The 14,317-nt window shown below is 37.0% G+C and overlaps 1 protein-coding gene across 1 annotated transcript in view; it reads left to right on the top strand.

The window, feature by feature from the left end:
* actn2b (actinin, alpha 2b) overlaps positions 1-13,199 on the top strand; it is a 32,805-nt gene extending 19,606 nt beyond the window's left edge. The window contains exons 12-21 of the mRNA XM_007244596.4: positions 872-1,022; positions 5,524-5,632; positions 5,735-5,875; positions 7,384-7,566; positions 7,655-7,789; positions 8,802-8,981; positions 9,655-9,801; positions 10,177-10,242; positions 10,846-11,004; positions 12,286-13,199. Of these exons, the coding sequence (XP_007244658.2) occupies positions 872-1,022; positions 5,524-5,632; positions 5,735-5,875; positions 7,384-7,566; positions 7,655-7,789; positions 8,802-8,981; positions 9,655-9,801; positions 10,177-10,242; positions 10,846-11,004; positions 12,286-12,444 (1,430 nt within the window). The 3' untranslated portion in view covers positions 12,445-13,199. The remainder of the gene's footprint in view (positions 1-871; positions 1,023-5,523; positions 5,633-5,734; positions 5,876-7,383; positions 7,567-7,654; positions 7,790-8,801; positions 8,982-9,654; positions 9,802-10,176; positions 10,243-10,845; positions 11,005-12,285) is intronic.
* Positions 13,200-14,317: the final 1,118 nt, after the last annotated feature.

The raw sequence follows: 14,317 nt of genomic DNA, 5'->3' as shown, positions 1-14,317 counted from the left end.
AAACATCGACCACTAGATAGCAGTTTTGTACATAAAAAACTTTTTTTTTAATTCAGATTTAGTAAATATGATTAAACATTTTGATTTAAAATGTATAATATATTGCCTTGCTTGCAGTATCACTTTATATTGCAATATATTAAATTATAAGCTAGTGTTGTAGTCAAGGCCGCTAGAGCTGAGTCCCAGTCAAGACCAAGACCGGGACTTGTCAAGTCCGGGTCAAGACCAAGACTTTTAGTAGTCGAGTCCAAGACAAGATCAAGAACGGGCAAAAAACGAGACCAAGTCCAAGACCGAGACCAGATTTAAAAGTAAATCTGGTCTCGAATTAGAAATTTAAAAATAAAAATTCAAATTCCATTGTTTTTAATTAAACTCATCACTAAGGTTAGCTAGTTTGACACTAATGGTTGTTGTCTCCTCGGAAGCATTAATATTTTGGCTAGCTTGTCACTAAGGTTAGCTAGCTCATCACTAATGGTAGTTCTCTCCCTGATAGCATTAGTATTTTAGCTATAGCTCGTTGCTAAGGTTAGCTAGCTCATCACTAATGGTAGTTCTCTCCCTGATAGCATTAGTATTTTAGCTAGCTCGTCACTAAGGTTAGCTAGCTCATCACTTATGGTAGTTCTCTCCCTGGTAGCATTAGTATTTTAACTAGCTTGTTGCTAAGGTTAGCAAGCTTGTTGTTAGCCTTAGTTCTCTTCTCTATTGTAGGAATATTAATATTTAATATATTGCTAATATATTAAAACATCTTCTGGTTGTCTGGCTGTCTTGAGACTTTTGATGAATAGTGTACGTGAATAGTCCTGTGTTGCTCATGCTTTCCCGTGTGTGTGTGTGTGTGTGTATGTGTGTATGATAGGTAAAGAAGAGATTTTGACTCAGAAGGACTACGAGTCTGCATCACTTATGGAAGTTCGAGCAATGCTGCGGAAACACGAGGCGTTCGAGAGTGACCTGTCAGCTCATCAGGACAGAGTAGAGCAAATCGCTGCCATCGCACAGGAACTCAAGTATGACACATAGACCTCTCTACTGTACCTCACACAGCTGCAACACATAGCTACACTGCACAGCTACAACACACAGCTACAGTGCATAGCTACAACACACAGCTACTGACATGGGGTTACTCATGTGTTTAACACTAATAGAAAAGGCAGAGGCTGGTAGTGGTTTAGGCTGATTAGTCTTTTTGTATCTGCAGTGTAATTCTGATTGTGTCTCACTTGTTGCCCTTGTGCTTGACCTGTACCAGGTCACATCCTGTACAGATGAACTTTCTTTATATCAATTACACACACACACACACACACACACACACACACACACACACACACACACACACACACACACACTTAACAGTGTGTACTGACATTCTCAACGTGTCACTGGTTTTCTATTTTCTATCTCCCTGTAAGCCCACACAGGGTTTGGGAGTGGGGTATAAGTGAGTGAATATGTGTGTGTGTGTGTGTGTGTGTGTGCACATGTGAATGACGGAGACACATTGTGAGCCCTATCTCTGAGTCAGAGGCTTATCTCCCTGACTGCTGAAACTGTAATGTTGCAAGATCTCCAATACAGAAATACAATGACAAATAAATGAATGCATGCATTAATATAAATCAATATTGGCTTATAGGGAATATAGGGGATATATAGAAATGTCCTGTTCACAATTTTTAGCTCACAAGATACAATACTTTGGCAATGCAGTAAAAAAAATATATATTATTTTTTATTGATATCAAAACAGCCATTTTTATCACAAAATAAACAAATACTATATTGCCATATACATTTAAATATGCATTTTTTATTAAAATAAAATAAACAAAATAAAAACTGTCACACAACAACAATTCTGTGATCAGCTTTAATTAAAATCCCTTTTTCATAACTACATTGCTAGTATTTCCCTGTATTTTTGAGAGGGATACAGTAGTAATAGTATAGTGTGGTTTAGGCCTGCCAGACTAGATTTAGATTAGACTTTATTACAATATTATAATATCTTATAAAATTTATATATTTATATTATTGATAAGAAGTTACTGAGTTTAAATAAGAGCTTTAATGGAGGAAATAAACACTAGTGAATCTCCATAATGCAAATCTGACTCGGTTATGCAGATTTCTCCTGTACAACATCCGAAGAATTCGACCGTTTTTGTCTCAGGAAGCCACTCAGGTGCTTTTACAGTCTCTTGTCATCTCAAGACTTGACTACTGCAACTCTCTACTGGCTGGTCTTCCACTGCGAGCCATCAAACCACTACAATTAATTCAGAATGCGGCAGCACGACTCGTCTTCAATATTCCGAAGTTCAGTCACGTGACTCCTTTGCTGCGTTCCCTCCACTGGCTTCCTGTTGCCGCCCGCATCCGATTCAAAACCCTGACGCTGGCCTACAAGGCAAAAAACGGACCAGCTCCTTCATACTTGATGGCAATGGTCAAAGCCAGATCTGCACCAAGAGCTCTTACGGCTTCCAGTACGGCTCGGCTCGAACCTCCATCCCTCAAAAGCCACAGAAAACAGACATCCAGACTCTTCTCTGTGCTGCACCAAGGTGGTGGAATGAACTTCCACTGGTTGTCAGAACAGCAGAGTCACTCGCGGTCTTCAAACGTCGACTGAAGACACATCTTTTCAAAGAGTTTCTAAACTAAAAAAAAAAAAAAAAAAAAAAAAAAACAGGTTTCTAGGGTTCTAAACATGGTCAAGCTCTGCATTCAGCTTAGTTTTTTTGGGGGGAAAGAGGAAACGTTGTGTAAATTTCAAATTGATTCATAGTTAATAATACATATTGCTGTTCTTTTGAAATATGTTCTTATGATTTGTTTTTTAATTGGTGTATGCTGATGACTTGCTGTTTGGTATACAGATATTAAAGCTGTGTCCGGCGTGGTTCACTCATTAACTCACTCTACTGCTCCTCTGTCTAAATGTCAAAGCTAGCAAAGCACTGTGTTGGAGACGTGTACTGGTTAGAACAGGGGCTCGGGAACGTGACTTTATAAGGCTTCATTTATTATGAGGTCAGAAGGATAGAGAGTTTATCTCTGCACGTTCTCTGCCCTGCACTCATTTATCTTATCAGTGTCGTCCCAATTTAAGCGTCACTAAAGTGTTCAGGTGCTCGTGTCATGGAGTGAAGGGAACAGAAACACACTTAAATTTGGACAACTGAACGTCATTGAATTTTTGGTTATCTGTTTTAGATTAAATCCTACACCCTGCCCAGGGTGATGCTCATTGCTATCTTACACCAATGCCTTGCGCCTGCACTGTCAGTGTTTAGAAATATATCTATACTGATGGGTGTGGTGGTCTGGAAAGGAGGTGTGTACAGGTACATTTCTTGCATGTTTCTATCTTGGTGACAGAAAGCACAGGTGCTCCACTGACCGATTTAAACCCTGACAACAGTCAATAGTTACCTGTTCATACTTATCATGCGTGAGGTCAGTTTCCTCTGCTGTTTGCCAAAGTCAGAACACACCTGGCTCTTAAAGGGAATGACAAGTGACATACTGATTGGTTTATTTCCTGTTACTCTAACGGTTCTTTCAGTAAGTTGATAGGAATGGACATTGTACTGCTGGAAGAACAAAACCGAGATTTGTTTACAGTGGTGCTTGAAAGTTTGTGAAGCCTGTAGAATTTCCTATAATTCTGCATAAATTTGAAACATAATCAGATTTAAAAGTAGATAAAGAGAAATCAACAAATGAGACAAAAATATATATACGCTCCTGTGTTTATTGAGGAAAATGATCCAATATTTCATATTTCTGAGAGGCAAAAGTATATGAACCTGGTGTGATATCCCCCCTTTTAACAGTGAAAACTGCACCTAAACATTTCTGATAACTGTTGATCAGTGCTGCACACCGGCTTGCCCATTCCTCCATAGAACAGCTTCAACTCTGGGATGTTGGTGGGTTTCCTCACATTAACTGCTCACTTCAGGTCATATTTATGCAAAAATCTTGAACATTTTAAAGGATTCATAAACTTTGAAGCACAACTGTATATTGTACATCTTAAAGTTTTATTTGGATCCTTATTAGCTGCTAACACAATAGCAGGTATTCTTCCTGAGTCCAACAGTCATAGCATACCAAAATCACACATTAAAATAATAATAATAATAAAACAAAAATATATATAAATATATATATAAGTATACATTTGTATATATCTCATGTTTTTCAAACTTAAATCTCTATCCAGATTGAGTGATATGTATGTGTTGTTATTGAAATTAGTAGGTTTCACTTTCATACCTGTCAAGTCTCCCGTTTTGGCCGGGAAACTACCGTATTTTACTCCTCTTTCCCGCCGTCCTCCCGTATTAGGATTTTCCCGTAAATTTCCCGTATTATACTAAATAAAAAAAATGTAGACCACAGGCGACAGGGCACTGACCGCTATGTAACCAATCGCGATGCCGGTTCAAGGAGAAAGTCCCGCCTTTCGGAAGAAACGGACAATCGGTTTTGCGGAGCGCAGTTTAGTGTGGGGAAGCCCCGCCCCCCTCCCTCCCTCGCTGTGAGTTCAGGCAGCTAGTCGGAGCAGCTGACGTTTAAACTAATCTGGATATACAGAGATTTTTCTAAAAGAAAGGTAAATAACCATGTAAACTGTGATGAGATTGTTTCTGATAGCTGGTTAAAAAGACTCTTCTCTGAATCAAAACATAAATTAAACCCACTGTGTGTTTACTAAAATACAGCTAGTGACTCAGTTAGCTTAACTTTAGAATGAGCTAGATAGATGGTCAGGGTTTGAGAAAAATCTACATATATATATAATGCCCTGCCCTGATGTGCCTGATCAGCCAATAACTATTTCATTTCCAAACTCTATTTTATTAGTTCAGGGCTAGTTTTAGGGTTTGTTAGAATTTGTTTAAATCTCAAGTATTGTGGTGTAATTTATTTTTTAGAAGGGGTAGAAGAGATGGTTGAGCTGGAGAGAGAGAAAATGTGAAGAGGGCTGAATTTAACTGAACTGATTAGGACTGGACTGATCAATAGAAAGAAGTATTAATGAAAGATTATTAATTGTGTAGCCCCTTAGGACTATTATTTACTTATGGAATATATCCTTTTTGGTAATTTGTGCACCCTTCAATTTAACAACAATAATAAAATAAATAAATAAATAAAAAATTATATATATATATATATATATATATATATATATATATATATATATATATATATATATATATATATATCATATAAGAGAGTGCATTCCTGCCAAAAAAGAGAAGATTTTATGTAAATATCTAGAAAAGAGTTTTCAATTCGGCTGTATAAAAAGAATTAGTTACATATGTAGGAATTTCCACAGCATTTCAGTGTCAACAAAGGTAGACTATCAGATTTCGATAGTCTAACTGTAGTCTGTAAGCAGTTCACCTTGGTTGGGCTGTTGGGGCGGCGGAAATATTCAAGTCCAAAACTTGACAGGTATGCACTTTGTGTGTATTTCACCAGTGAGTTGGACTACCATGATGTGGCTTCAGTGAACCAGAGGTGCCAAAGTATCTGTGATGTGTGGGACCACCTAGGCACCCTGACCCAGAAACTCAGAGAGGCTCTGGAGGTACGCACTTTACCTTTTAAAAGATTGAAGTCAGATACACCAAACATGCCAAAATGCCTAAAGTGCATGTGTGTGTGTGTGTGTGTGTGTGTGTATTGTCAGAGAACAGAGAAGCTGCTGGAGACGGTGGAGCAGCTGTTCCTTGAGTACGCTAAAAGATCAGCTCCCTTTAACAGCTGGCTGGATGGAGCCATGGAGGATCTGCAGGACATGTTCATAGTACACACCATCGAGGAAGTCCAGGTACACACACTCACACACACACACAATACTGTTTAAAAGTAGTTTCTGAAAAAACAGAGTAACTTTAGTTTAGATTACTTTAGATTTCACTTTCATGTTACTGATTTCCACGCATAATCATCCATGCAAAATTGCCAATTGTACCACATGTGATGTAAAATGACATTAAAATCTCCTTGAATCCTTGAATTATGATTAGACTGACAAAAATATTTTATTATAAAGAAAAATAACATTTTAGTTTATTATATATATGGAACTGTATTGAATGGCGTGTCTAACGTGACAAGGCGAGAAAATTTAAAGGCCACAAATTAATTTAATGTGGCTACATATTAGAACAGGTAAATAAAAATGAATTAATATATTATGGCTACAAAAGAATATTCGAGACTACATGTAATATGGTTATAAATGCCACAATTCAATATGTTGAGTCCATTTATAAGTAGCTACAAAGGAGTTCATTAAAAAAAAATAATAATAACTTTAAACTACAACAAGTATACTGAGACTTGTTTAATCCTGGGCTACAAATATACTAAGCCTACAAATTATTAAATGTAGGTCACTAAGGTTTTAGTGTCTGTTATGATCACAGTTTGTTTTACAAAAGGTAAAACAGCTTCATTTATAAAAAAGCAATTAAAACAGGCACACATTCTAAAACTGATGTGTTATCAACGACTACTCTGGAAGAATGCAACTGGATAGCAACAAAGAAAGAAACAGAACAAAATAATCACACTTCCCCACGCTGAGTTATAAAAAGAGCTAGATACTACATAAACCAAACAAAATGCTAACTATTCTAAACTTACCTGTCTAGTAACTAAAATATATTGGGTGGTGTTGCTGCCATCCAGCCACCTTTTTTACCTGCCTAAAACTCTAGATGAAACAAACAAATCAAAAGAAAGAAAATACAAGTAAAATACATTAAAACCAAAACACATCAATTAAAAACACAGAGTAAAAATTAGTGATGATCTAATCAAAGAATCAACTGATTCTGAGAAAGATTCTTGAAAAGAGTCTTGTATGATGTTTAAATAATTACCCACCAGTGACCACCCAGTGACATCTAGTGGGCAATCAGGCACTTTTCCTGTTTGACTTCAAGTTCACAAATGCTAATAGTTAAATGATAAAGCAATGCAATGTATCTGATTTTTTTCTTTAAAAAAAACGATTTAAAATTTGGCAATGTTGTTATGTGTCTTATTCTGAGATCAGATTTAATAAAACATCCTGATCTCTGATAAGCTGCTTGCGTGTACCAAAACACAAAAAACATTACATATTTCGAAACTCTTTTTTACAGACTTTAAAGCAATGTTTCGAAACACTGTGATTCTAATGAATCGATTCAGCTCAAATCTGAGTTTTGAATCTGACATCACTAGTAAAAACTCAAGATAGCCAAATCTGATCTGAGCAAGATCAGAGTTGAGCAATGTGGCTTGTAATGTGAACATAACCTTATTCATTCCACTCTCTGTGAATAGAGTCTAATGGCAGCTCATGAGCAGTTTAAGGCCACTCTGCCGGAGGCGGATGCAGAGAGACAGGCCATACTTGGCATCCAGCAGGAGGTGCAGAAGATCTTCCACAGTTACGGGATCCGCGGCGACCTCACCAATCCATACAGCACCATCAGCCCTGAGACGATCCTCAGCAAGTGGGATAAGGTGGGGTTAATACACATTCCAGACACATGTGGACACTTCTCTGTTACCTTGTGTCACCTGGGTGACCTTACTTCATTTCTGTGTGTAGGTGAAGAAGCTGGTTCCTCAGAGAGACGGTGCTCTGCAGGAGGAGCTGGCGCAGCAGCATGGAAACGAGAGGCTCCGCCGGCAGTTCGCTGCTCAGGCCAACCTCATCGGACCCTGGATCCAGACCAGGATGGAGGTACAATACCAATCGAAAATCTGGAAACACCTTAGATTTAGTGTTTTTTCATTATTTTGTAGATTAATAATTAACTCTTCTCAACCAGAATTATATTTTAGTTTTATATTTTAAATTCTTTAAGTTGCACCTCTTGCTTAGGTAACAGCTTTATGCACACCTTGGCTGTATTTTCTCAGTCAGCTTTATGAGATAGAGTCACCTGGAATTGCTTTCAGTTAACAGCTGTGCTGTTAACTGAATACTTTGAGAAATGAAGTTCAGTCAATCCAAAATATTTAAAGAACTTTGAAAGTTGGAAATAGCAGAAATTACGTTCTCCTTCTGTCCCAGACTCTATATTATTGTCGGTCCTACAATCTTAACTCATTGTCATAAGCCTACAGCTGATTTGATACATACTAGTATTATGAAAGTCAGACAAATTGTGCTTAAGAGGATGGAAGTCATCATCAGGAGTGGCTTAGTGAACTGGCAAAAGTAGCAGCATATTAAAAGATTAGAATATGGGGAAAACTCAACAAATACTAAGAAATGGGGCTTGTACTTACAGTGGTATAGAGAGGATTGAAGTGAAGTGTTTATCACTGTTATAATTTGTATTATTTTATGTACTAGTGCATGTATGTTGGAGTACTTTTAAATGTGTATCAATAATATGAGAAATGTTTACATACTGATGTAGCCTGTATACAGAATTACACCCCCGTTGTGTTTCTGTTTGTTTTAGTGTGTTTAGATAAATGTAATATTGTTACAATCATAAATCATAAAAAAAAAAAAACTTTGAAAGTATCCTCAGTTGCAGTAGCAAAGACCACCAAAACGTTATGATAAAACTGTCTCTCATCAGTTTTCCTAGTTTCCTAAAGCTTTTTTGGTGACATAAGAGGGTGACATACTCAATATTAGGCTGGCGGTTCTAATGTTATAACTGCTCAATGTGGGAAACAAAACATTGTAAGTCAAACTGCTTTCTGCTCTAATGCATATTTCTGTTTGATAAATTCAGGAGATTGGTCGCTGCTCTCTGGAGATCGGCGGAACTCTGGAGGATCAGATGACTCAGCTGAAGCAGTACGAGCATGTGATCGTCAGCTACAAACCCAACATCGACAAACTAGAGGGAGACCACCAGCTGATCCAGGAGTCCCTTATATTCGACAACAAGCATACCAATTACACAATGGAGGTACACACTCAAAACACACAATAACATAATAGTGAAAGTCTTGAACAGGGGATGACTCAACATGTTATTTTGAATGTCCAAGATTTGGTGTATGTGGTGCCCTGAGGACAGCTCTAAATAGGGGGGTGACGAGATCTCAGGACACAAGATCTCACAAGAGTAAAACAATACAATATTTATTGTCAGGTGTTAAATGTTAAATGACACACACACCCCTTTCTGTATCTGACTTACATATATTCTGTGTTCCATTAATTGTGTGGTCCATCAAGCCTTGTGTTTCCACCCACATAACAGGCAACATGTTGAGATTTGGTCATAGGTTGCCAGGCCTGTTTAGAACCCTAAGGGGGGGGGGGTGGGGGGTGGGGGGGGGGGAAGAGTTCTAAGGTCTGAAGAGACTCATGTGTGACATACGTTGTTGGGTTTATGGTAAAACCAGCTGCAGTACAAAAATTGATTGACATCCATTACTCAGGGTTCCTCAGTGTAGTGCTGTTGGGTGACATTAGCCGCTAATCGCAACTAGCCTTAGTTGAAATCTGGAAATCTAAGCTTAGTGTAAATAAATGGAAGAGCTTTACTCACCCAAATAACACCATTATTACATACACTCATGCATTCATCTCTCCATCTTGCAACTTAAAATCTTCTGCTTTTTTTCTCTTACCAGCATATCCGTGTGGGTTGGGAGCTGCTCCTAACGACGATCGCTCGCACCATCAATGACATCGAGACTCAGATTCTGACCCGCGACGCTAAAGGCATCAGCCCTGAGCAGATGAAGGAGTTCCGCTCCTCGTTCAACCACTTCGACCGGGTACTTCTATTAGATCCTCCTTTAAATAAATCACACAGTGAACAATGCCCAAATAATTCAACAATTTTAGCAAATTATTATAATGTTGCTCTGTTCCTAAATCCGAAAAATAAAAGTATTATCAGAAAATAATTTTTATTGGATTATGAGCAGTTGGTACAGAAGTACAGGCTTTTACTCACTCAAAAAGCGATAGGAATAAGATGAGAGGTCCAGCCACTCACTCACTCACTCACAATATCACATCTACCACCAACCAGAAAGGAGATGAGTTAGATAGTGAGCTCTCTAAGTGTTGAGATTGCAAACGTATGCATACTTACTGTATAAATAATTAATCATTTTTATCCACTCATCCACTTCGGTTCTCTGCAGAAAAAGAACGGGGCAATGGAAACGGACGACTTCAGGGCCTGTCTGATTTCTATGGGCTACGACCTGGTAAGGGACCTTAATGAAATATTTTACTAGACTGATGAAATCTAGCCAGGAAATTGTTCTCCAGTTAATGTAATCTTCGAATGCTTTCATGCCTACTTTGACCTTTGCTTTAAACAATAAAAAATAAAAAGAATATAATAAAAAAAAGCAGTGAGGTGCTCATGGAGATTGATTATACCTACAACTACTATTAGCTGATTTAAAGGCAGTTGACATTATTTAAGGACACTGATTTGTCCAAAATTAACACGACCCTGAGGAAACAGATGCAAGCCTTTACTTTCCTAATATCACATGAAATGGAAGTCCTTGCTAATCAGATTAAAACAAAATGTTGGTGTTGTTCCATACAGAAAGCATCACATTTCTCAAGAACGTTCTTAAGTTCTTAAGAGTGTAATGGTGGATTCAAATAGAGTTAAGCTTCTCTATTTACAGTAGAGAAGTTACAGTAAATTACAGTAAAGATCATCTTTAAGATCAACTGCTGCTAAAGATTTAAAGTGTTTTAAAGTTGTAAGTTTAAATGCTTGCTTCACCATTAAATAATCATATTTACTCAGAAGCTTTCAGAAAAAAAACTGCTGTGTGTGTGTTTATAAGGGTGAAGTGGAGTTTGCTCGGATCATGATGCTAGTTGACCCGAATGCGTGCGGAGTGGTGACCTTCCAGTCGTTCATCGACTTCATGACCAGAGAGACGGCAGACACGGACACGGCCGAGCAGGTCGTTGCTTCCTTCAGGATCCTCGCTGCAGACAAGGTCAGTGTGTGATGTTCACGATCTGTTATACGTTTTATTTTCATTGCTAATGATCAAAAACCTTGTATTTTTAATTTAGATTTTTTTCACTTTTTGACACAATATGTATCTGGCAGTAGTTCATAATGAGTGAACCAATAGAAATGATCAAAAATCTGTTTACATTGACTTTACGCTGAAACTTAAGAGATTTAAGTCGTCTCCTGTAATGTTATAATTATGAGATTTAAAAGATTATGTTGTAAAAAAATTCATAATTTAATTGAAAATGAACTAAAATCTAATTAAATTTCTAAATTTGAATTGAGTTTGCAAAAAGGAAGTGGAATTGCATAGAATTCCATGAAATTCAAAGAAATACCTAAAGTGTATCGCACAATAAAGCTTTATATTAAATAACGTTTATATTACATATGATTACAACATTAATTTAATACAGATATTACTGTATGACCAAAGATTAACAATAACATCATACTGTATAAAGCAGATCATTTAAATTTTAATAATCTTCAAATTGTTGAAAACTATAGCACGGCACTTAATTTCCGAGACAAGCTCGCTTTATTCAGGTCTTCAAAATTAATATCAAACATTTAGACCATTAGAGAAACTGTTTACAATTAGATGAAACAGTGTTACCCTATAAAGTAATTTAATGAATAATAACTGCATTTAACAAAACATTGTTTCATTTGATCACCTTAAATTGAAGACATTGCTAATTTATGTTCATGCTTAATGTTTGTGTCTGTACTTCTCACTGATACAGATATAAGATAAGAATTCATTTTTCTTAATTGCAATAAATTCGAATCCACTTCCTATAATTCCAATTTAAATGCAATTCAACATTCTGTAGGTGGATTCATGAAATTAATTTATTTAATTGAAGTAAATTCTGGCAGCAATAGATAACAACATACCAGAGTGAGAGCATCATACATGGAATATCCAAACAAGTAAAAGAGAAGTCAAAAATACAAAAACGAGTTTGTAACAAAAGAGCAATAAACAAAAGAAATGCTTAGTAGAAGAGTTGAAACTAGATTCAATAACTGGCAAAAAAGCTACTGAAAACAATGGGGTATATATACTACTCACAGGACCAGGTGTAGGCAATCAGAAGCTTGGCGAGTTAGAACTCTGTAGCGTAACGTGATCAGCCGAGTCTGAAAAGTCCGGTGTTAGTTCATGCTGGAAGTTGAAGTCTGGAAAGACGCTTGTAATATTAGTAACTATAATTAATTGTAAGTAATTTTCCTGTGTTTTGTTCTCCAGCCGTACATCCTGATCGATGAGCTGAGGAGAGAGCTGCCCCGTGACCAGGCCGAGTACTGCATCTCCAGGATGCCACCTTATGCTGGCCCTGGGGCCATGCCCGGAGCCCTGGATTATACAGCCTTCTCCACAGCCCTGTATGGAGAGAGTGACCTTTAAACTGCACGCTGCCTGAGCTTCACCCATGACTTTTAAAATATGATCCAAAGTCCCTGTGAGAACGGTCCCACTTTCCAAAGAATTAAAACAATGAGAAACATTATAATGTGGAGCTGAACTGCAGAGTGTGACGTTTCTTTTTCAAGTGTTGCATAAAATTGGATAAAATGTTAATTTGGGGAATGTGTGCCTTTATAGAAACCAAATCTATTCATATTGAAAACATTCACTGTGCTTTCAATTAATACTTAGTTATCAATTAATTGTGTTCAGTTTATGTACTGTGTTGCTCCAATTCTACACTAATTGTATCACTTCAGTTCTGCAGCTTTGATTAGATTTAGATTAACTATGAAACCAGACTGTCACAGAGATTCCAGGGAAAGGGTGTGTTTGTGTGTAGATGTTTTTTTTATGCTTGGAAAACATTTTTCTCCCAACACAGATTCATTATTAATATTATCAGTCCAAAAACAAACTGATTATTATTTTTCTCCTGAAATGTAATAAAATTATGCAGTGTTATATAATATTGATATAATGCAATCACACACATTATTAATTATAGAATATAACAAACTATTATTAATGAACAGTCTGTTTGCTGTAAGAATTTAGTAAAAGGCTATTTACGCAGATATGCAGCTGTTAGCTTCACTGAGGTGCATTGTGGTGTAGATGGAGAGAGTTTACAGCTGGACACCATTTGTCAGTGTGAAATAAAATATTAAAGACTATAATCTGGTGGATTTTCATACAGATTTCAGTTTGTGTTTAACCTATATTTTTATTACACGAATAGGCCTACATAATGATTTTATTACGATTTAATTGCTCAATTCCAATGTCTGATTCCAGTGAAATTCCATTAAAAAGTGTCATTTCATTAAACTAGTGTGAAATTCTATTACAAAATCCAGTGTAATTTCATTGACATATCAGCAATTTGCCTCAAATTATGTATTCACAGATATTCCGGTGTCATTGTATTAACAACCCCTGAGAAATTCAATACAATTCAACTACAAATTCTAGAAAAAATCCATAACAATGTTAAGTTATAATTTCATTAATATTCCATTGAATTATCATAAAGAACCCAGTGTAATTACATCAAAATGCCAGTGTAATTGTATAAAATATTACATTTAAAAAAATCCATTGTCATTTATCATTCCAGTGCATACACATACATATCCAGTTGTAAATTAATTTGCTTAATATTACACTAAAATTCCCTACACATAGCTTTACCTTGTTATGAATTTTGTAGAAAATGGGATACACTGCTGGTTAGAGTTGCACGGTGTACCGAAGGTTCGATTCTTTTTCGATACTACGTCATCACAAACGATTCGGTTCTTTAGCGTTCGATGCTTTCGATACTGTATATAGCCCAGTCACTAGCTTCAAATGAGTCAAATTAGTAGGCGCGATTTGATTCAGTTCATAAGAAAACTGATTCACACCGCAGCAGTCGGTGTGGCAGGATTCAGATAAACTTAGTGTTCTGAACAAATGAATCGATTCACGCGCAAGCCAGCAGAGCAGCAGCGAGTGTAGAATGGCGACGGCTAAAATAACAGATGTCTCTCGTCCGCGACTTGTGGACAAAACGGGCGCGAGGAGTGAAGTGTGGGAAAATAGTCTGAGATGTAGGCATCTGTTTTTTATTTATATTTTTATTTTTAAATAAAATAACGAAAACTGAAAGTGAAACTAAACTACTTTATTTATTAGCGCTGTTTTCACTCCCGCAGTTGTACAGCGGGGGGTGTTGTGCCGATTCTGTCGGATTCAGTAGCGGATTCGGCACAAGCGCGGCGGCACCTCGCGCTCCGCGGTGTTAGTTGTAAGCGCTCCCGCTAGCCGC

Source organism: Astyanax mexicanus, chromosome 14 (assembly GCF_023375975.1).
Source record: "Astyanax mexicanus isolate ESR-SI-001 chromosome 14, AstMex3_surface, whole genome shotgun sequence".
Lineage (NCBI taxonomy): Eukaryota > Metazoa > Chordata > Actinopteri > Characiformes > Acestrorhamphidae > Astyanax > Astyanax mexicanus.
Note: the sequence above shows the minus strand (reverse complement) of the source record. Positions and strands in the feature narration are given on the sequence as shown.